The sequence below is a fragment of the Neopsephotus bourkii genome, unplaced genomic scaffold, assembly GCF_033783945.1.
Source record: "Neopsephotus bourkii isolate Nb327-2 ecotype Australia unplaced genomic scaffold, CSIRO-AGI_Nbou_v1 NB_372, whole genome shotgun sequence".
Taxonomy (NCBI): domain Eukaryota; kingdom Metazoa; phylum Chordata; class Aves; order Psittaciformes; family Psittacidae; genus Neopsephotus; species Neopsephotus bourkii.
In genome coordinates this window covers 783,214-807,886 of record NW_026900878.1, presented here as the reverse complement: position 1 = coordinate 807,886, position 24,673 = coordinate 783,214, and the positions used below count along the sequence as shown (strand labels likewise).

General features: G+C 43.1%; 1 protein-coding gene across 1 annotated transcript in view; it reads right to left on the bottom strand.

Annotated features, from left to right (window-relative positions):
- CUNH14orf132 (chromosome unknown C14orf132 homolog) overlaps nt 1–22,191 on the bottom strand; it is a 38,440-nt gene extending 16,249 nt beyond the window's left edge. Inside the window, exon 1 of the mRNA XM_061348894.1 lies at nt 21,992–22,191. Coding sequence (XP_061204878.1) covers nt 21,992–22,018 — 27 coding nt within the window. The 5' untranslated portion in view covers nt 22,019–22,191. The remainder of the gene's footprint in view (nt 1–21,991) is intronic.
- Nucleotides 22,192–24,673: the final 2,482 nt, after the last annotated feature.

Here is a 24,673-nt window from a genome sequence, read left to right as displayed (position 1 = left end):
GGAGGAAATTCTTTCCTGTTAGGGTAGTGAGGCACTGGAATAGGTTGTGAACGCTTCATCCCTGGCAGTGTTCAAGGCTAGGTTGGCCGAGGCCTTGGGTAATATGGTTTAGTGTGAGGTGTCCCTGCCCATGGCAGGGGGGTTGGAACTTGATGATCTTAAGGTCCTTTCCAACCCTAACTATTCTATGATTCTATCCTGCCCCTTTACTCTGCTCTCATGAGTCCTCACCTGGAGTATTGTGTGCAGTTCTGGTGTCCTCAACATAAAAAAGACATGGAACTGTTGGAACAAGTCCAGAGGAAGGCCACGAGGATGGTCAGGGGACCGGAGCACCTCCTGTATGACGAGAGGCTGAGAAAGTTGGGGTTGTTCAGCCTGGAGAAGAGAAGGCTGCATGGAGACCTCATAGCAGCCTTCCAGTATCTGAAGGGGGCCTATAGGGATGCTGGGGATGGACTCTTCATTAGGGACTGTAGTGATAGGACAAGGGGTAATGGGTTAAAACTTAAACAGGGGAAGTTTAGATTGGATATAAGGAAGAAATTCTTTCCTGTTAGGGTGGTGAGGCACTGGAATGGGTTGCCCAGGGAAGCTGTGAATGCTCCATCCCTGGCAGTGTTCAAGGCCAGGCTGGACAGAGCCTTGGGTGGCATGGTTTAATGTGAGGTGTCCCTGCCCATGGCAGGGGGGTTGGAACTTGATGATCTTAAGATCTTTTCCAACCCTAACTATTCTATGATTCTATGATTTTTACCTGATTTATGCTGGGAAACACAGCAGTGTAGTCTGCCCATTCAGAACAACATGAAACCAGAAAGGATTAGCCTTGGGAAAATCCTGAAGACATTCAACAGATTGGAGTATCATTACCCTGCAGTGAATCTCTGAACAAACCTCTGACCCAGTCTGTGATACAAAATATACTCAGATGAAAAACACATAGAACAACAAAAAGCAGCAAGTCAAAGGACCACAAGAAATGTGACTGCAATCCCTAAGAAGGACCAGGTCCCAGTAAATAAAAGAGCAAATGCAGCATGGTTAAACTTTAATCATATTTGGCTCCCTCAGAACAGATGCTCATAGACAGATTTATGTTTTACCCACTAATGACTGTCACACACAATCATGTCACTGATTTCAGAGGGCTGCAGGGTTTGCACGCCTGCAGGCAAAACTGGCAAGATACAACTAAAGAATATTCACAAAATCCAACACCCTGCTTCGTCCAACAAGGATACTCAGACACTGCAATGGACGTAACAGAACCAGACTGTGCCATGTTGTTTCCATAAGAAGAACAGTGTTCAGACTGTGCTGGTGCTTGTTTACAGTCTCTTCATGTAAAAGCAATGCCCTGTCTGACTGTGGCTTGGGAAGCCACAGTGTGTTCCTCCCCTTCACTATCTGGTCCAGGTTTCTGGATCATTGCATGTTGCTGAAAGGGTCACAGGAGGTTGTAATATGAGAAGACAGACACAGATAGGCAGAGGGCCCACAGGAAGAGGTACATGACTAATATGTGCACGGGAAAGCAATTCATTGGGAAGTCATATATACCATATATACTCATTTCACGTTGGCTCAGAGGGAACTCCCTCTCCAGAAATTTAAGAGTCTAATTACTTCAGATATGAGCCACATAAGCAGGCCTTGGTCAACTTCAACTTTCTGTTGCAAGATCTACAAAGAATGAGATGGAAATGTTCATTCCTCAGTCCGAGGCTGTGTTTCTCAAGCTTGGGTTTTCCCAGCTTAGATGAGGACACGTCAAAATGGAGTTTGGTGTTTTGCAGCACTGTGTTCATGAACCTTGTTTAATCCAATTTTATCAAAATCAGCTTCTTGTTTTTACAGCTTAAACAGAAAAGGAAGAGGAAACAAAAGCAAAAACTTCCGTCTCTCTTCTTCATTTCTGTGGGTGGACAGAGCTTCGATATGAAAAAAGGGGCTAACACACCAATTCCCACATGCACATAAGGGTCACCACTGATGTTAAGCATGTTCTTCAAATAAAAAGTAGGGATCCCATCTGTGTATTGCAGCTCTGCCCCCAGCAGCATTTTTCTTCCTGTAAGGCACTAAATTACACCCAGCACCTATATGACAAAACCAGTGCCACCATCCCTGAGGTGAAAGCAGAGCCTGAATTTTGCATGCCAGCCCCAGGGCACTACCCTGCCCAAGCTGTAGCAGAAGAGTATGCTTCCACTTCTATCCTTCCATTACCCATTTCCCTCTATGATCCCACTGTGCAGCCACCATGTGGGTTTCCCCGAAGGGAAAGCGCTCACTTTATGAGAAGCAGCAGAAAAGCTAAGTTTCTGCTTCAAAAATACCACAAGTATCCCCTGTCCATAGATAACCCATCCCTTCTGTTTCAAGCTCCCTATAGCTGTACCATAACACAAAAAAAAACCACCAACCAACCCCCCCAAAAAACAAAAAGAAACATTAACAATTCATCCAAGTCTGCAGAATCCAAGTCTCCATCTGACCTGATGGAGAAAAAGAAAAAAAGAGAAATAAAACTTTCTAGAAGGCATTAGAATGCATGACTCATTACTGAGGAAATACCATTGGGTCACATCTGCCTTCAGAATGAACTGGCACCTTTCAGTGAAAGGTACAGTACATTTTGTTTCATGAAAATCCTTACCCATTACTTGGAACCAAGCCACAGCTGCCAATTGATCTTGGCCTATGAAGGTTCCAAAAGGGGTGGGCTTTGATCCAGGATCTGCTCACATGCAGAAAATAGTACTAAAACATGCCAGTCAGGATTTGTGTCACAAGAAGATCTGTGTTACAAATCTGATTATTTGCACAATGAAGCAGGAAAAAGAGGAAAATTGGAACTAATTTTCTTTATGGACCTTAAACCTTTCCTCTGATTCATATGTTAAGTTTCTTCTTGCCTTATCTTGTCTGCTTTGATTCTAAGCTCTTAAGTGTTTTCTGCACTTGTTCAGTGTCCATCAAAAGACCAGCTGATGAGTTTCTGAAGGATTGCCAGTGTTTAGCTCACTTCTAACTCCAAAGCTGCCTTGATCTGTAAAAAACTAGTGATATTCTGATGTTGATTTTGAATCATTTTCATCTATAGCTTGTTTTGCCAGTCCTAATGAACCAGTGGCTTCACAACACTGAACAATTAAAAATCTAGCAAGCTGTTCCCCTGCTTCTGTTAGAAGAATAACTCCTATAGATTTTTTTCTTTAGATCAGCCAAAGGCTAACGTTGAACACTTACCATGAAGAGGTTCAAATACAAGGGCATGCTCATTCTCTTCAGAAAACACCATTTATGGACTACAGCAGGTGAAAGGTCCTTATTACAGAAGGTAAGTGTCTCACATCAGTTATTTGCACCATTGTCTTTTCCTGGAGTTAAACTAGAAGAAAAAGAAAATGGCCATTCCCCAAAAGACTTGTGCTAAGGCAATCAGCCTTACGATCAGGCGGTATCAGACAGCTAATATCCCCCAACTTATTCAGGTTGTGTGTGCTGAAAAAAAAAATCATACTGAGGAACTAGAGCAAAGGCTGCCTGCAGTGTTGAGTATCTCAATATACAAAGGACACCAGACTATTAAGAGTATGTCCGGAAGAGGACAGCCAAGACGGTGAAAGGTCTCGAGGGCAAGACTTCGGAGGAGCAGCTGAGGTCACTTGGTTTGTTCAGCTTGGAGAAGGCTGAAGGGTGACCTCATGGCAGTCTACAACTTTCTCAAGTTGGGCAGCTGTTCCCTCTCTGGGGACCAGTGATAGGACACAGAGAAATGGAATGAAGCTGCATCAGGGGAAGTTCAGATTAGACATTAGAAAAAGATTCTTCACTGAGAGGGTTGTTGGTTGCTAGCACATGCTTGCTAGCAAATTGGTCACTGCACCAAGCCTGTCAGAGTTCAAGGAGCACCTGGACAATGCTCTCGGTCATATGGTTTGCTTTTAGGTAGTCCTGCAAGGAACAGGGATTTGGATTTAATGATCCCTATGGGTCCTTCCAACTTGAGATATTCTGTGATTTGACTATCTGTGCTTTAGCCACATTTCATTTTGTATCCTTTCTCCCATCTCGCTCTCATCTCTCCTTCTCTGTTCCCATTACACTTCTATTTTCCCCTCACTTTTTTAACCTGGCTCTATTTCCCCTTTTATCACCCCAGTTCCTCTACTTAATACTTTTTCTCTGGCCTTTGATCCATCACAATTACTTAGACCATGAGTAATTTTGATCAAAGGTCTTCCTGGCATTCTGAGACTGAGAAATGCACAGCTGATCCCCGTTGATCTCTAGTTATGACAGTGGAAAAAGCAAGAAAATGCAGCATTGGCATCTGCTAACTCTAGTTGGGCATCTAAAGACAGAATAAGAAGAACCAAGTATGAGCTGCCAGCCTTAAAATACTATCTGATCCATGCTATTTTCATTTTAGGCCTTCATTAAAGCCTGTAATTTAGATGATGACATGTTTCTTTCCTTTGGAGAAATGCAAACGAGATCTTTTGCACATGAAAAGCTTGACATTGATGGAGTAAATTACAGGGATACTGATGTACTCTACTTTCTCAAAGGTTACTGTGATCTTTTGTTGATTAAGAGACCTGATGTTACTAAGATAAATGCTTCAGTTGCTATTAACAACATCTCTTAGGGAAAATTCAAAGATTTTACACAAAGTGCTGAATAAGATAAGGAAAGGATACCAATTAAGCTCCATTTTTTTTTACTGACTGTCCTTTATTTGTCTGGCTTTGCCTCTAATTTGAAGGACACTAAAGAGATCTGTCAAAAATAAGATGCACCCAGAATGGTATTAAGTTCCTGTGTAACTCAAGTCATTGCTTGGAAGAGAATGGTGCAGCTACCTGACACACAGTAGGTGGAAAATAAACAGCCAGAACACATGTTGGGAGGATCACTGGCAGGTTGACAGCTTTCAGACATATATGGATGCATATATTGGAATATAGTTATACTAGTTTTCTACACAGGTGTGGAGAAAAAGATAAAACTCCCCCAAAACAGTGTTCAGTGGGCTGAATACTCCAATACCTGCGACTTGAAAATATTTCATTTTTTTACTCCAAGTCTAGGGACTAATAATTCTAGTTAAATACAAGGATCTTTCAAGAACTATGAAAATAAATAATAAGGTCTTGATCAAAACCTAAGAATAAAGGAATGGGAGAAAGGCAAAGATGGCAATGAGAGAACTACAATTAGAAAATTACAGGCACCAGCAGTCCACTCATTTCCCAGTATTTTGCCAACTTTAAAAAAGGACAGTTTTCAGAATGTATTCTGGGAAAATACAGTAAAGCAACTGTTGTATTTGAGAACTAAATGCTAGGTTGAGGGGATATATGGGAAAAGGCATCCCTGAAATCTAAGTGGATAATGGAAGAGATCATTGTAGGCTAGCTGGAATAAGAGATGATGTGATTTTGAAAGGAAATATAAAACAATAGATGAGATGGTTGACACAAGGGTTTATTTATGATATAAACTGTCCTCATTTGAAAGCAAGAAGCTAATCATGACAGACAAAAGGCCAGAGACTAGATAAAGAAACAAGCTATTGCTTTTATCTTAATCATTTCAGATTTCCAAATCTTCATGCCACTCTCAGTTTGCTCTCCATCCAGCCGAAGAGCAGAGTGCTCATGATTCAGTTGTTATTTCCCAGCTTGTATTTTTCGCTCCATAGGTCTGTACAAGGCTCATTTGCCTTGTACTTATGTACTCTACTGCAGCTGAGCAGTTTGTGGGCACTGCAATCAGACTGCCTACTCCACAGCAGAAGTGGCTAACACCAAAGCATCCCTGACATCATCTGGAACGCAGCGATGATAGCAAGTGGATTTACATCTGCCTGTGATCCCTGTGTGTTTTATTTGTTTTTCTTTTCAACTCTACTATGCATCTTCAGCACATGCTGATTTTTATATGAGCATTGTTTTCGCTTGGACATATGTACATCATGCAGGAAAGGCATGTGTTTATTCCCACTGATGCTTTATGGCTGCCCTCAGCATCAAACAGTGCTCACACACAAAGATGTGGACCTGGGAGCAAAAATATTGCAAGCACCCTTTCTCCTGGGCTCCCCTTTAGCTCTTCAGATAGAAGCACTTTTGCTCTGGCAGATGACGGCAGCTGTGCTGGTGGGCAGCTGCAGATGGAGAGCAGAAGAGCAGTGCCACCCTGCACCCACTCCTCCTCAGCATGCAGGGGCCACCACTCTGCCCAGGACACAGGAACAGGAGCCATCTGCTCCTACACACTGGCAATATGGCCAGTGCTAACCCTGTCCTTAAGTGGCAGTGAGGTCACTCTGTTGCTGTGGGGCTTTCTGGGCAGGGAGGAAAGTGTGCAGAGACTCCCACTGGTAGGCATCAGGTTTACATGATGTGAAGGCACACATGCCCTTACCACTGTTTTGCCTCCTGCCTTTTAACAGCAATTGTTCTCATCAAACTGTCTCTTTGTGAATTTGTCACATTTTCCAAACAACAGATTTGGAGGCTATCTGTGCAGCTTCTATGAAACAAAAACCAAAACCATCGAGTTCTGGAGGATTCAGGGTTTTGCTGATGGTCACCATAACATAAACCCAGTGCACAGCCTGCAGTTGAATTTGGACCCACAGAAGTAAAGGTAGCCTACATTTTGTGCAAACTGAATGTTCCTAGAGCAAAAACGGTAGCACATTTGAAAGATGAATTTCCTGAAGCACTGGCTCCAGCAATCACCAGACTCAGAAAAGCAAGTCTGCTTTATGATTATATATGCTTTTATGATTAGGAGGACAAACGTAAGTGGGAAGAAAAAAAAGCCCAAACATGCAGACTGCTGTTCTGGAAGCTACAATCTGGTGCCTCCAGGGAAATGCAGAGTTCTGCTACTGATGGACCAGTGGGAACAACATCAGGAGGTACACGTTCATGTGCAGGATCCTGTACATGACATGCACATAGGACATAAATTACTGAATAAATACATCCCTCAGCTGTTCTAAGAGACAATCACCCATCTTACTTGGTACTAGCTGGTGCGATGGACAGGAGAGAAACAGTACCATCACACAGAGCCGTGGCAGAGGAGGGTCAAATGGTGACAGAGTTACTCAAGCATTGCCACGTGCTGCTGCCATTTGGGAATTGGATGCAAGACAGCATCACCTCATTAAAACAAGATGGCAGGAGAAGATTCAAAGCCTGCCATAATGAGATGAGACAAAGGAGCCTAAATGTTTCATTGCAGCTCTCAGGTCACATCCCTAAAAACACCATCAACATTAAGTTTATAAGCACACCTGCTGTTTCCCATATACTTCAGAAACAGACCAATAGGTGACATCCTAAGTGACCAGCAAGTCTCAGTTAGGAACACTGACCGAAAGTCAGCCTGATTACAGTTTCCCTTTGTATCAGCCACTGCACCAGAGTACATCTCTGAGAGCCAGCTGCTAAAGGCAATTACCAATGATAAAACCGAGTGTAGTAGATTGGTCACACAAGGGATGGTTGCTCTCATCTCCAAGCCAAAAATACAGCTCCTTCTGTGAGAGGCTTTTCCTGTGTGGTCCCTTCCATAGCTCTGAGGAGAAGGAAAGCAGATACAGAAGGAAAACCAGAGTGCAACATCCTTGCCCCCACATACTGTGTCTACGTGGGTTATTTGGGCTTTCCTTCCTGTTTATCTGGGATTTCCCACTTCACCACCAAAAGCAGACCACTGATTATTCCTGTTAACTTTTCTGACTTACTGTTTTGTTTACAAGTGGCCTACTGTCAGACACTGTTTTACTTTAATAAGGATTTAGTGGCTAAATACAACCATTTTTATGCTCACATTTCTGAGAATGCAATGCTGGGAGAGAAGAGCTCAGCATTTGTTTCTTGGCTATCAAAAAGAAAATATTTATAGGTTTGGTTTTTTTCTTCTCAGTGTTTTAAAACAAGACAGGAAAGCAACCTGTAATTGTTGCTTCTTTAAACATTCGCTCAACTATGAATTCACTCAGCCTTTTTTACAGTAAATATCACTTGCTTAAATGCAAGATAATTACTCATTGCAGAGCCAGTAATAAAATCAGGGAACAAAATGGCATCAGAAGACAAGATTCAGTATGTTCCTGCATTTGGAGAGCTCAATCCCATCTTGGTACAACTTCAGCCAGAGAAGAAACGTGCTTTTATCTGCTAAGGATGTGGCCTTTACCTTCTCTTCTATTAAATGAACAGAAGTGGGGGAACCCTCAAGTCAAGCACTAGATTCCAAATCACACAGGAAGTGCTGACAGAGCTGTTTTACTTGTGCCTTGATATTTTTCAAGTGACTGATTCTAAAAATAAAATGCTAACCATGCAACAGCATGAACATTGCATTTATTCTCATGCCACTGATGGAGAAGCTGTAAATATGTGTGACAGCTGCAGCATCTTGTCTGTTGTCACCACTCTGCTCCTCCTGCAAGCCAAGCAGCGAACAGAATGGCTACTACGACTGACAGGAACATAGTATGATCCTCAGGCAGAGTTATACATGAGCTGTATTACTCTTAAACTGGTGCTGGGTTTTCTGTCAAAATCAGCACTCAAAGATGCTGCCTATTTTCTTGGGAAGAGCACACCCTGTTCTGAGAGCTGGCCAAGCTTTACTGAGATAGTAAAGAATCTGACAGTCCCAGTGTTTCAAACTTCAGTAAGAGCTCTTAGGCTGCAAGATTCATTTTGAAAGAAATTACACCACAGATAAAAATAACAATAAAAATGTATAAGCAGTAAGTAATTGTTAGGTGTAGTAGTTAGACAAAACCCCTGAAACATAGCAGAAGCCACCCAGAGGTGACAGACACAGCCATTTTGTCTTTGGTTGCCACTTCAAGCATACATGCCTATGCTTGCCCAGTCCAGACATGCAGCAGCTTGCTGTTACAGTCCCTCTCCTCCCTGGTCATGCCACCATCCTGCAGACTGAGTGCAGGCACCATAGATGATCACAGTGCAAGGTGCAAGGTGTGTAATTTCTCACCAAATTGACAATATATGCCTAACTGCTTATATTCTAGTGTAAGCATGGAGATGCACACATACCCTAAATGCTAGATATTTCTATAAAAAAAAGAAGATACCATGGATGTGGTAGAACCCAGTTGAGTTACCCTCATAGCCTATGTGCTATAGAAGGCATGGATGCTTATTTTTAATTACAAAAGCTAACACTAAAAAGGCATTGAACCCATTTGTATCGATGAAATTACTCTTGTCTAGGCAAGAGTAAACTTACTGAGTAAAACCATGATTATTTTCTAACAGCAAAGATCAGATGGCAAGGCAAGACCAACTTTCATTTCAGAAGAGACCCTCCTAATTCCATTTATTCTTCTCTAGAACTGAATTTAAGACTTTTAATAACTGTTAGATTTACCAACAATTTTAGAAATGATAAGCTGGCTCCCAGGATCTGGCCAGCATTCCCTGCATCAACCCAAATCATACCATGCTGCATGCTTGAGGAAGACATCAGAATCTGGCCAAAGCTATCTCTGCTAGCTGCCTCCAATTTCCCTTCACTTTTTCAGCATTCCCAGTGGCATATGCTGGCACCTGAAGGCTTTAAGGTCCAGCAAGGGGTTGCTATCATGGCAGTTTAGAAAGCAGTTTACATCAGCATGTCATCTTCTGCCTTCTCCATGCCCTCCTCTTCTGCCAGCTGTGTACTGTGCAGACCAGAGGTCAGGAGACAAACGTTTTAGAGGTAGGATTGTTTATACAGTATTCCAAACGCTTACCGTTAAAGCACTGTCAAGGGTATTAAATACCCTAAAGTGATAAGAAAGAGATGCACCATGGAAACCACTCATGCTGACAATTACAGCTGGCTGTCTAACAAAGCTTACCTGTGAAAGTATAAAGCACAGTTGTAAGAGAAGTCAGGAGGTGCATGCCTCTTCTCACACTTCAAAAGATTATAGGAGAAATGGGTTGCAAAAATAACCCAGAGAACAAGGGAGAGATAGCAGAGCAATTCAGTTTCTTCTTATTCTGCTTCATGTCTTGGGAAATGCCAGAGAACACACCAGGAGAATAAAACATCTGCCACCTCAACAATAAATCAGTGCAGGATTTCACTGCCTTGCCCATCTGCACTGTTTTGCATCGCACTCAATCAGATGCTCAGAGACCAACACAGAATGAAACATTTCACAGGCTGAAACCTCTTACAGAATGATCATAATTTGCTGTGCCTTAATGTTAATAACCACATATTTGATAAAAGTTTCCCTCCAAAGCTGTGGAAGGAAAGATACTGTAGGACAGGCAAAGAGGGAGGAGTGCATTTTCAGTATTTTTCTCTGAAGTGACTGCTGGGCTTAGCATCTAAAGAGAATACAGAACCCTTTACAATGAAGTTATATGCTGTTCTGCTCCAACTGGAGAGCAACAAAACCACAGAGGGGGTGACATTTACATTCCTAGGGGCTGAGATCCTACATCTAACTCTGCTCAACTTTCACTAACCTGCAGCCCAGTAAAGACTATGCAGACATAGTAACACACTTCTGTCTTTAGTAACACAACTGAGAAAGTTTCTGCCACATTGCTTACACTTTCAGGGACTGTAGCATTTTAGTTTGCTGCTCTGTTCCAATTGCACTTCCTGTCCATGAACAGAAGAAACATTTACTCTTTGGCTCCCATCTTCCAGATCTCACCTTACATCTCCGTGAGATTTGGACTTCAGCTGGTTCAACTATCGCATCAAATAATTTACGGAAGGTAAAGGTGTTGGGTATGCAAGCCATAGGAAGAAGAGACTCAAAAAGGACTGCATACCCGAGTTGGAAGGAAAACATTTCAGACATGCAGACACCAGAAAAGGTGGGAGAAAACCTCTGAGAAAGGCCCCTAAAAACTTACATGGTACATCTAGGAGGGTAAGGCAAAAAGATTAAAGGAGTAACTCTATTTTGAGTGGAGCTCAAATGCTTTGCTACTTACTGCAGATTATCAATGCACTTAATTATGTACTTCATTTAAACAGAGGTGTCATTGAGAGAAACAGTCACATACTTTAAGCACACATTTAAATTGAGAGCTGAAATAACATAAGTGCGATCACCTGCACTTTCAGAATTTCAAAACTTTATATTTTAATATATTTGCTTCCTCACCAGTTTGACTGTTACTTTTTTCTCCAGATATACACCTCAACACCTCTATGCATCAGTCAAAGAGACATGGCTGTTCTTTCTCCTTCCATACAATGACTCTGTGGGGTTGGTAGCTTTATCAGTCACAGAATTAAGCACATCTTCCCCCATTTTGCAAATACTCATCCAGTTGTTTTGGCAGGAGAAAAAAAAAGCCACAGCAGAAGTCAGTTTTGTTTGGAAGACTGGTTTTGTTTTAACCAGGCGTGACTCAGTCCTAGACTGCTCTCCCTTCCCTAAAAATTGAAAGGCTTGGAAGCAAATTTACAACAAACAGAATCAGATGAGGTTAAAATCTTTTTCAAATAGTTTTTTAAAACATTTCCAAAGTGGAGATAATCACTTTGCAAAACAACAGGAATTTGCCCTTTATCCAACAGCCTGCTGCAAAGAGGCTCTGAGCTCTTCTGAAGCCATTGTGACATTAATGTTTTCTAGTTAGCTGCTGCTTGGCAGGTTTTCCTTCTGGCAGCTACAAGGAGGGTGGAATTCAGCTTTCAGAAGATTCAGCCTAAGAGTTTGTGTCATTTCAAACAGATGGTACTGTGAGACAGACCTGAAAACATCATGTGGGTGGGCAAGCCGGCGAGAGAAAGAGTGCGCAGTGCCTGCTGCTCACAGCATCAGTGCTGGCTGCCATGTATGCACCACGTGGTCATCTTTGCAGGGAGAGATCTTCCACCCTCTGTTGGCTCTGCTCCCTGTAATCCTTCCAAAGGTGCATTCAGAAAGTGTTCAGCACTCCTCGTCTTGGCATCACAACTGGCTGTGGGTTTTCCTCCTGTTCAGTGCTCAGTGTAGGGACAGGTATTGTACTTCAGTAGCAGAGGGGACAGGAGAGCACACCTGGCCAATCAGCACCTTCAGAATAAAGCTCACACATTTCATTCTGACTTTTTGTTCTGAAGTGCTAACAACTTGCATATGCAGTGTCAGCACCATGCTTGTCAAAGGCTCCCATGCTACTCCATGGAAATAGAGCAACTCCTGACATATCCACTGGCAGGAGATGTAGACTGAGCCACTGATGGAGGACGTTGCTATCAGCAGTTTACAACCAATTTTCAAGAACTTTCCTTTCACACTTGAGCATATTATCCACTGAAAAAAAGAGAACCACCACTATTCCAAAAAACGCCTTTAAAACTCATCACCCCTGTTAACAGTGAAAGGGATTAACAGTAATCCTGTTTAGGATACTACACTCAAACCAAGAAGTATGTGGAAACAACAGAAGACTCCAATAGACCTCAGTGGCTTAGGCAGACAATGCCAGTCATAAGAGAAAATATCTTCAAGGGAAGTTAAGTCCCAGCAGACAGAGAAGTGACACAGAGCTGGTCACTGGTTGCTTTCCAGTGTTCCACTTTCCACATCAGTGCACTCCATTTGAATGCTCTAATATTTTCTTTGATCAGTGATTTAATTTGATGGTGTACTAATGGTCCCCAAAGCACCATACTGCTTTACTAAATCACATGCAACCCTTGGAAAAAATTGGAGGTTTTTTTTTTCCTTTTCCCCAGTATGGGAATAAGTTTAGGAAGGTGGTGACACTAGCTTCCTAAAGGCCAGCATCCATCCCACTTCCAGCAAAACACAAAACAGAATCTCAACCTCCATGTTTGCAGCTCATCAATGAATTGAGACATTCAGCCCAGACTAGCCAAAAAAAAAGCGCTTTTTAAAAAAAATAAAAAAAAAAATCTATAACCAGTCTATATTTTCTAGCTTATGGATTCTGAGGGCCCAATACCATTGGGTTAAACAGATGATGTCCAGAAAAACAGTTCTCACCAAGTCTGCCAAGCGCGTTACCACTCAGTGTACGACAGTTGGGCTCTCACTCCTCAAGAAATACCAAGCACCCAAACAAGAGCAATGCCTGGCATAAATGTAGTGCTTCTTCAGTCTCCACTCCTCCTACCTGCCATCTGTAGCCGTTTTCTGTGTACAACAGGATTGCAGCTGTTGCTGCCATCAACTGTGTTGTGCAAGGCTCCCACTGTCTTTGTAAGGGGATTATGAATGTGTCCATCCATAGTGATCTTACAAACCTCTTTTCCACATTCAGAAAGAGAAACACGTGAGACTCCACTTCACGGAATTAGTCTCACAGTTAATCATCACATGAAACAAAAAGAAATTATTTCCAGTATTTTCTAACCCTCCCTGGGCAAGGCTACAAAAAACAGACTGCACAAATACACTGCTAGGCAGCACCTGAGCCACACCTACTCTCCCTTCCCTACCACCCTCCTTCTATCACATACTTCTAATGTTCAGTAGCTCCTATGAGAAATTGGTCATGCTATTAATTGGTGGAAAACAAATCACTCCGAAACACATCTCTGCCTTCTCTGTATTAATAGTATTACCTAGTAGGCTTCCTCTTGCTCTTCTAGGACATTTTCCTATGAGTTCCAGAACATTCTCAAACCATCTGCGCCAGGCTTTGAAATACTTCATTTTAAGCAAAAGGGCAGACCTGCTGATGTTACCAGAACAATAAACACTTGGAACAAGTGCAGTAAGTGTTTAAGTGTTTTGCTGGATTGGAATCACTGCTTTTATCATTTTTGACAGCAATTACAAGCACAATCCTGGAACAACAGCCTCTTCCAAAAAGCACTATCAACACCTTATAAAACCAGTGTCCCCAGATCTCCACAGAATTTTCAAAAGCTTTGCTGGAACTGACCTTTCTGCTGTACAAAACTTGGAAACACAGTCTGCAGTGTTACAGCAGTGATAACAAAGGTGCAGGGATTCCTTGTGTTCCCCTCACTAATAAAAAACTAACACAGTTGTGCCAAGCAGCTAGCAGAAAGACTTCTCCAGTAATTATTCTCATCACAACTGCTAGCAACATCCTGGAGGAGGATACCACCAATTTCTGCACACAGGAGTTCCACAGCATGTGGATTATGTGGCTGGTCCCTGTGGCTGTGCCATACCACACAGCAAGAAATCAGGGCTTGAGTTTGAACTTTGAGCATTTGAGACACGCTTAGTTAAACTCAGGTCTGCTCTCTCAGCTTCCTGATGCTTTGATTATATTTGTTATAGGTCAAGACGTTCTGAAGGAATCAAATGATGCCAGAAGAAATTACTTTAACCTTTGAAAGAAAGCAAAACTGGCAAAGCAATGGTCAGTACCTTGTTATGCCGTACATAAACAAGCACTGATCTGGTCATGTAAGAGAATGCCTACATCCTCCTAGCTAACATTATTAATGTTTGATGCTATGGATCAAAGAGGTTTTGTCTGCATCTTAGATTATAATCCCAGAAGTTTTTGACAAGGAGGGGTTCATGAATCTTTAAATCCTGGTCCATGTGGTTTAGCATAGAGCTAATTTTTTTGCAATCACACTTTTTAAAGAAAGAAACTAGAATGAATCCATCCTAAGCTTATACCAGCAATGCCAAAGCTTCCAAATGACCACTCCATTCAGCTGTGTTATGCATAGATTCCCCAAGTACAAACATGACTGAAAGGTCTGTCTCTCTCTGAAGGCAGGCAATGAATTCAGCTTTCTTGGCACATACATGTTGCACACAGGCATGGCACACATGCAAGCTCATGTTGAGCATGTAGCATGGATTCTGTTTTCAGCCAGTGAGAATAAACTACCAAAACCACAAATCTAAACCCTCTTGTTTTAATACCTTCAGATTACCCAGCTGTAGAAAGAGCACACAGCTAATAAAGGCTCTGAATCCCTCCTGACCTCTAAAATGGAGAATACATGAAGAAAAAGAGGGAAGACAGATGCAGGATTACCCTGCATTCTTGTTCCTCTGTGCTGATACAGCAGAGTACAGCGGATCCTAATTGTGCATCTTCTAGCATCCAGAAATTCAATACAAGCAATTAAAGGATTTGTATGCCTGGAAATTCTGGAAATACAGCAGCTGTGTTCAGGTGGTTCGGTGCCCAAAAATGCCAAGTACACCCTCTGCGCATACCAGCTTTACAGCATAGACATAAACAGCCTACGACAGAAAGTCCACATCTTCTGGAAAATATGAGTATTAAAGTCAAATGTGTCCTAAATGAACTCAGTTTACTCTGTGTTTTCCAGTGCTTTCCAGGAGTTACATAGCTCTTAATAATATGTTACACATGGAAGCATGGCAGCCTTGGACTTGTTATTATACATGGTTATAAGTAGCTAAAGGTTTTTTTTCCAAGACCCACCAAAGACTACAGCCCTGTTCTGGGGAAAGTGACTGAATACTTCTTTGTCTCTGTCTACTCTGCCGGAGGCAGTCCTGAAGAGCCCTGTACCGCTGAGACCTCAGATGAAGACAGGTCAACGGAGTGGTCTGCCTTAGTCGATGAGGAATGGGTTAGAGACCAGTTGAGCAATCTGGACATCCATAAATCCATGGGTCCAGATGGGATGCACCCGCGGGTGCTGAGGGAACTGGCGGAGGTCATTGCTAGACCGCTCTCCATCATCTTTACCAAGTCTTGGGAAATGGGAGAGGTGCCTGAGGACTGGAGGAAAGCAAATGTCACTCCTGTCTTCAAAAAGGGCAAGAAGGAGGACCCGGGTAACTATAGACCAGTCAGCCTCACCTCCATTCCTGGGAAAGTGATGGAACACCTTATCCTTGGTGCCATCTTAAGGCATATCAAGGATAAGAGGGTTATGAGGGGCAGTCAACATGGCTTCACCAAGGGGAAGTCATGCTTGACCAATCTCATAGCCTTTTATGAGGAAATAACACGGTGGATGGATGATGGCAGAGTGGTGGATGTGGTCTACCTTGACTTCAGCAAAGCGTTTGACACAGTCTCCCACAGCATCCTCGCAGCTAAATTGAGGAAGTGTGGTCTGGATGATCGGGTAGTGAGGTGGACTGTGAACTGGCTGAAGGAGAGAAGCCAGAGTTGTAATCTATGGGGCAGAGTCTAGTTGGAGGCCTGTATCTAGTGGAGTGCCTCAAGGGTCGGTACTGGGACCAGTATTATTTAATATATTCATCAATGATTTAGATGAGGGAATTGAGTGTACTATCAGCAAGTTTGCTGATGACACTAAGCTGGGAGGAGTGGCCGACACGCCAGAAGGCTGTGCTGCCATTCAGCGAGACCTGGACAGACTGGAGAGTTGGGCGGGGAATAACTTGATGAAATCTAACAAGGGAAAGTGTAGAGTCCTGCATCTGGGCAGGAACAACCCCAGGTTCCAGTATAGATTGGGGAACGACCTGTTAGAGAGCAGTGTAGGGGAGAGGGACCTGGGGGTCCTGGTGGACAACAGGGTGACCATGAGCCGACACTGTGCCCTTGTGGCCAAGAAGGCCAATGGCATCCTGGGGTGTATTAGAAGGGGGGTGGTTAGTAGGTCGAGAGAGGTTCTCCTTCCCCTCTACTCAGCCCTGGTGAGACCCCATCTGGAATATTGTGTCCAGTTCTGGGCCCCTCAGTTTAAGAAGGACAGGGACCTGCTGGAGAGAGTCCAGCACAGGGCAACTAAGATGATTAAGGGAGTGGAGCATCTCCCTTATGAGGAAAGACTGAGGGAGCTGGGTCTCTATAGTTTGGAGAAGAGGCACTGAGGGGTGACCTTATTAGTGTATATAAATATATAAAGGGGGAGTGTCAAGAGGATGGAGCCAGGCTCTTCTCAGTGGCAAACAATGATAGGACAAGGGGAAATGGGTACAAACTGGAACACAAGAGGTTCCACTTAAACTTGAGAAGAAACTTCTTCTCAGTGAGGGTGACAGAACACTGGAACAGGCTGCCCAGGGGGGTTGTGGAGTCTCCTTCTCTGGAGACATTCAAAACCCACCTGGACACGTTCCTGTGTAACCTTATCTAGGTGTTCCTGCTCTGGCAGGGGGATTGGACTAGATGATCTTTTGAGGTCCCTTCCAATCTCTAACATACTGTGATACAGTCAGAGTAACCTGAATCACCACTGCCAAATCACCAAAGTGCCAAGACAGTCAGAGTAACGTGAATCACCACTGACCAGACCTGAAACCCTAGAAGGACAATACAGAACACAAAACCAATGAAATTTAAACTATCTTTATTACTTAAATGGTTTTGCTTTCTGTACCAAATTTGTTCATTCAGTTTTTCTAGCTCCTGAAGGATGTCATGTTGTGTTTTTTTTTTAATTAAAAAACATCCTCAACCCTACAACAGAAACCAAAGATTACAAAAATAAAACTTTTAATCAGTGAAATTAAACAAAGAGAATTCAACTTACTGTATTTCAAATACTTGGCAGTTGTTTATAAAGAGCTTTTGAACATAAGGAATCAACAGATAAATCATATGTAAACTGTAGATGACTGAGACCAAAAATAAATCCACAGAAATGGCCATAGTCCCAAGGCCCTTATCAGTTTTTCTCTTTTCTATATGCAAAAGATCATTTATCTGACAATTAAAATATTTACTGTATGGGGATATACCCAACTATAAAAATATTGCAAGGTCAAGAAATCTAGTCCTTATTTTCGATTGAAATAAAAATTGAAGAAATCATTTAACTTGAATTGCCAACACGAATCTTGAAAAACACATAACTGGCATTATGACTGCAGGTGCTGTTCAGCTCATGTTGATTTGTACCATACTGATCATGATATCATCTTTTTCTTCTCTAGCATCCCTGTTTTTCTCCATTGTGCGCTTCTATTTTCTCAAGTTGAACACACTTTTCAGCCCTGCTGACATTAATGCAGATGCAATTTTCACTGTTACAGGGTTTTGCATTAGAAATGCTTTAGCTGCTTGTTAAATGTGTATTTATTTTAGCATGTCAAAAGCAGAGACGGCTCAAGGTCCAAGAGCGAACCCCTAACCCCAGTGGAAAAGCTCCGAGTGCTCTTAGATGGACCCAGCCCTCAGCACCCCCCAAAACCAGACTTTTACACTGGAAAAAAAGTCTCTACCTTTAAAAGGCTGTTTCTGAGGTTACCTAGACTACAAGAGCACTCTGAAACTGCTGAACATCACACAGAAATGAGCCAGTCATACTGCTCAGCAGTAGCTGAACATCTTGACATAGCATCTTGAGGTGTACAGGATTACTTAAAATATGGATTTGAAATAAAAAAAAAAAAAACCAAAAAAAAACCAAAAACCCCACAAAAAAAAAGTACTAGTTTATAGGCTCTGACTAGGTGCAAGTCATGCTTATTATCACAACTGACCTTAACAGAAATCAATTAGACCACCTGCGGAACAGAGGGCACTCAAGCCTACACAACCAACTACTGATGAACTCACAGAAGCAACAAGGCTTATTTTAACCACAGATTTAACTGTTTCACTCAAAAGCTGCTCTTCAGGACATAGCTAATAAAGGTACCACAGCTGAGATGTTCAGATGCAGTTGCTTAAACTGCACATTCAAACCCTCATGCTGTATCTACGCAGAATGGATTTTTTAGCATTACTACCTGATAATCTCCTGTTCCACAACAATAATTTTTATCAGTAAAACATTATCCTTTCTATAGCATCAAATAAATATAGCATTCAGGGGTGCATTCGATTTATCTTTCTGCTGGCACATGAATTGATTTCAGGACCTCCAAGGCACAAACCATCTCACAGACATCTTAAAAATGAAAGGAAGTGCTGAATACGAAAACTTGAAAGCTGTGGTTTATTCAGATACCCTATGTATAAATATAGCATGTAATATACCATGTAATATACCATATATATAAATATACCACATATAATATACCATATATATAAATATACCATATAAATATATTTGTATTTATTCACTACACCCAGTGCTTCTAGAAAACAGCGTTCCTTGTATTCAGGTATTTGAATGAGGTGGACATACCAATACAGTTATCCAGATGTGCAGGCTCTCACCACTGAACTTTTTAGCAAATGCACCAAAATTTTACTTAAGAGACACTTAGCTCTTCCACTACTTGGCCTTATACTTTCACCCCCTGCATGTTAGAGGAGGCCAGATTTTAAGTCTCCATAACACACTAGAGTATCACTGAGGCTGAAAGTGGTAAGCTAACATACACACACCTTCTGTCTGTGCATACACAAGAGGGGCCCTAAAGTACAGATTATTTATGATGGTGGCGTCTCACAAGACATCTAGCAAAACCAATTTTGGGTCCATGATGAGCAGTTCAAAGGTGTGATAAGAATAATACACAGAAGAAACTTGCAGGAACATTAACAGTCTGCAGTATCTTGCAGAAATTAACATGAGAGATTAGCTTGAGAGATGACCATTGCTTTTATGCCACTAAGCATTTCAGTTTAGGCATTACCTGTTTCCATGTATAAAGTATTAATGCAGCTGGTGTTCATCACATAAAACATAATCCCCACTGCGAGTCATGAGGATGTTAATAAGACTGATAGCAGAGCATCTTTAAAAGCAGTTATGAGCAGGGTGCACAGGCCAGTAATTCTCTTCTGTTCTCACATATTCCTTATTGAAGATAATCTCAATGAATACCACACCACCAGAGATGATTTAAAAAAAAAAAAAAAAAAAAAAGAGATGTAGAAGGGAAAAGAAAGCTGAAGAAAATAGCTAAATTAGAGAGGTGACCCTTTGGGGGTTAAATACCCCTGTGGCAACAGGAACAGAAAGGGTTGCCCAGTTCAGAAAGAAACTACAAGATGCCTGTGACAGCAGAGTAACAGAGATAACCACAGCATCAGCTGTACGCAGTGACGCTCCATTTCCTTCAGTAGAAGGGGAGCCCAATAAATCCTCTGCTATAGCTCATCAAAGGTTAATTATGCAAATATCCATGTGAAACAGGTCCTGTGCAGACCTCGTAAGCCCCATGCCCCCACTAGGAGAGAGCTTCTGCCTACCCCTCACCACCCAAAGGGCTTCACAGCAGAGCTCCAAGGTACTCGTCTTTTCTTCCCAAGGCGTAGTGAGCCACAGGAAGGCTTGTGTGTAACAGCACCTTCTTCCTGAAGCCTGTCCCTATCCGCAAGCTACTGGATGGCGTCCAGAGGGGGACAGGGGAAATGCAGTGAAGGCTTCTGCCCCTTCTGCCTTAGGGACAAGAGATCTACCCACTCTGGGGAGGGCAAACCTCGCTTCACAGAGAGGCTTTCCTGCTATGGGATTTTAACAAAAATACTTTTCCTGAAAAAATGTGTCATCTGAGAAAAGGCAGATTCCCCAAATTCACCAAAATTATATTGAAAATAATTATTCTTTGTCACTTGTGACAAAGGAAAGTAATAAACCAACCCCAGAGAACCAGGAAGAAAAACACATAATTCACTGTAAACTGTTGCTCTAGTAACCTTAGCAAGTGTAAGACATTTGTACAGGGAGCTTCTGAGAGAACTAAAGCACCCAGCTTTGTGACTCTTCCAATGCACAGAATCAGGATGGAAGATACATGGAATAGGGGATAGCAAGAATAAAGTAAAGCATAGAAAGGGAAAGGGCAGCACTAGTCCCAGCTTTGGCGATTGCTGATAAAACCTGCCACTGTGCTGCTCCTCTACTTCTGTGGAACATCAACTCGGTGCTGAAGGAACAAGAGATGGGCACAGTGAGCTCACTGATGTTACTGAGAAGGACCATATGAAAATGATTAGACACATACAAAATTGCCTTTGAATACTCCAGTCATCAGGAGAACCTCAAAGTGGTAGAAATGATGTTTTCTTCCTCCCCATTGTGGGGTTCCTTAAAAAACTATTCTTCTTAGAAATACCTCCAAATGGATTACATTCTTGGACAGCCCACAGCTATCTTCAGAAAGGCAGAGCCTGACTTTAGGAAGTGAACAAGACAAAACAGCCATTGCATTAATGAAACAGCACAACACAGCACAGATCAGATTTAGTTTCAGCCAATCACCTCCTCCTGAAGTCAGTGCTCAGGCAGCAACAGTGCTGAAAGGCCTACCTGACCCCTACTGCACCTCCAAATGGAGGGTGATATTTTTTGGCATAAGCTCAAACCTGGATCCAAATCATTCTTGAAAAAACACAGTTAGGTATCTGTGCCTTGGAAAAATATGAAATGGATGCTCAGTGAGTGTGACTTTTTCTGAAGCACAGCAATGTCTGTTTAAAAACCTAACACACTTGGAATCACCAAGACAATTTTTGGAATAAGGCAGCAGAGCCATTTTTGGAATAAGGCATATAGCCATTACCTACTTCTCTGTATATTAAGCATCAACACACTGAATAGCAATATCCATAATTGTGCCTCAGGCTGAAATCCAGAACTTAGCTGTGATTTAAACAATTTGCTCATGCAAACGGAGTATTTCTGTACCAGCCAAGCCATATTCTGTGAGCAAAGACAACAACTTATAAAAGCACAAATGCACCTACAAACACAGTATGGAAGGGAGGAGAAGAACCGAAATACCTCATCTTCGATGTCTGTTTGCAGTCTGCCTTCCGAAGAACGAGAGATGCTGTCTGCCCCCCTCCCTGCCGTGTAACCGCTCCCTGGCAGCTGCCGGGCCCGGCTCAGCGCTAACAGGTGACCTGCCCGGAGCTGGCCCGCCTGCCTCTCCTCCCGCGGCGCCTCCAATTCGAGCTACTCTTTTCTCCCCTTTCCCCCCCTTTTCCCGTTGTATTTTCCTTTCTCCCCCGAGCCCTCCTCACACGGCGCGACGCAACTTTGGAGTGGAGAGGACCGAGCGAAACGCGAGAAGCGAGGAACCCGCCGCGCTCCGCGGCTTGCCCTGCCCTGCCCCGACCCGACCCGACCCGACCCATCCCGCATAGCCGCCGCGCCGCACCTGCGCGGCCATGAAGGAGAGGTCCATGGTGCTGGTGCTGGCGCTGGAGCTGCCGGACGAGCTGGCAGAGGTGCTGAGGCTGCCGCTGCCGCTTCTGCTGCTGCCGGGGGCGGGCGGGGCGCGGGGGCGCGGCGCAGGCACCGCCTCCCCCAGCAGCGGCGGGCGCGGCCGCGGCAGCAGGACCGAGACCGGCACCAGTTCCAGCTCCAGCCCGGCCCGGCCCGGCTCGGCTCGGGTCCCCCCGGCTCGGCTCCCCCGGGCCCGGCAGGTTGCTCCGCCAGGGGGCGGAGGCAACGACGGCGACCCGGCCCCTGCGCTGGGTTGGGCCTGGGTCCGCCCCGTGGCGGGGGGGCTGAGACGGAGACGCCGGCGGTCCTGGAGATGGCTGATGTCCCGGAGCCGCCCTCCCTTCCTGTACGCATCGGTTTCAGTGGTCTGGGGTCACCCGTGGTTCTCAGTTTCCCGGGGCAGATAGGGTCCGGCCTCTGCTTAATGCTTGGTATCTCACCAGCAGTAGGCAAGCCTGGCTACTCAAGCAGGAGGAGGTGGTGGTAGCGGGGCCATGTAGGAGCTAATGGTAGGCGAGTGCGGAAGAGCCAAGTGATTTATCCTTAACGTACTAAGGAGCAGGTGCAGCCCAGCTTTCGCTGTATTTGCAGGACTTCTGCATCATGCAAGCCTGAGATATGGACCTGGCTGCAATGCTTCTCTGGCCCAGCTTGCTAATCTGCCAGGTCTTTTCTGAAATACTCGTCACAGCTGCAAAGAGCTTCTGACAGCTCGTTCTCATGCCTTGTCATGGCTTAGCTGCTACAACTTTATTTTCAATTCTCTCTCCTTCTTGTTCCCAGAATTTGCCATTCAACAGTTTACAGTAAACATATTTTGTCCTTTTTTTTTTTTTTTTTTGTATGCTTTCCCCTGTATCTCATAGACAGTGCTACCACTTCACAAGAAAATTCAGCAAATTCATTTCCTGCATGGCTCTGAAAAGCCTTTGACACCAATTGGAAAAGCAGGATAATAAAAGTTCCTATGTATTGAATGATCTTTTTTCCCTGTGATTTTTATCACCCTTCTGCCGTGCACCTGTTGGTCTAATTTCTAAGGCTGAACTATTTGACCATATTTTTACTGTTTCAGCCCATTACAGGGGCCTGAACCAGGGCCAGTGGGAATACAATTGTGTGATGATAGCAGACATACCTGGAGAACTAGGGTTTTAAACTCTGGAGTAAAAAATAGGTGCATTATCCTGTGTGCTGCTTCATCAGTATGATGTTGCACTGTTGCAGCAGTGGTGATGAAAAGAAAATCAGCTGTTTTAAATCAGTTCTTTAGTTGAGTGACTATTAGTGTGCTTGCCAAAAATGCTTTTATGTTGAGAGGCCCATTAAGTAAAACAAGTAAATTCCAAAAGTGGCGGTGTCATTTGAAGATTTTTAAATTCAGTTGTGTAAATAATGGACCTGTCTCTTCATGGACTCTCTCCAGAATTTTGAAGGGGTATTGATGTGTATGTCAGAAACCATAAAGTAACTTCAAAGCGATGTTAATCTTTTATCATCCAGATAAATTTTACATGCACTGAGTAGACCTCTCTAGAGGGAGAATGTAGCTTGGTCAGTCACTGCATCTGCATCAACAGCTGCAGTAATGATCATTTCATGAGAATAACAAAATAATCAAGGCTTCAAAACCCCAGTGACTTCCATACTTGTTTAATCCTGTGGAGCATGAGAATTGTAGAGAACAGAGCTGGAAAGACCTCAGGAAATAATCTAGTCCATGCATTTGCTTAAACCACAACCAGTTACTCTTGTGACCCTTCAAACAGGGGTTTTTACCTTTACCCAGTCTCTTCTGGAGAGTGTTCAGTGAGGAAATGCATAGCATTATTCTACTGACTATTTCCCAAGGCTGTGTCCACCAGGTACATGGAGAAGAGATTTTCTTTGTGGCTACCACTTGCCTTCTGAGAACTGCTCTTGGATCCTGTGACTTTTTTCCCAGTCTTACAGTACCTTGTCCATCCCCTGTACACTCTCAAGGAGGCCTGCTAATGGTAACAAGATTGTTCAGTCAGGTTTCCAGGTATTTTACTGTGATGTTCAACCACTAATAATCTCCAAGTGGTTCCTGGCTGACATCTTTCTCACAGGTAACGATACAGACACTTGCTCATATGACCTTTTAGTGATCAATGGAACGTCATCACTTTGACTTTCTTGGCATCAAATTTTATTAATTTTGCTTCTCCACTGAGAAATAGATCAGCATTTTTATTTATCTATTCATATACTTCTGGAAATTGTTCTTTTTATCTTTGTAATCTCAAAAATTGATTTCCTCCTATTTGTCTCCTGTAGTTGCTCACATCAGGAATAGTCTGTGGACCACTTATTGGAGAAAAAAATAAATGTGTACTGCTCCAGTTTCAAAGTCTATTTTCACACTGAGTTCTGGAGCAAGTCTTTGTAGAAAAATTGGATTTTGGATTTAGCAGAAGCATAGGGGACAGTGAACTCAGCTACCTTCAGTTTCTGTGGGAAAAGTATATAGCTTTGTTCCATATGTGATGCAGAGTTTGAATTGGGATCTACTAGCTTTCTTGCCAGCCTTATGGTATGGCTTTCTCATCAAAATATCTAGACCAGTTAAAAAGATTATGTCATGATTTGC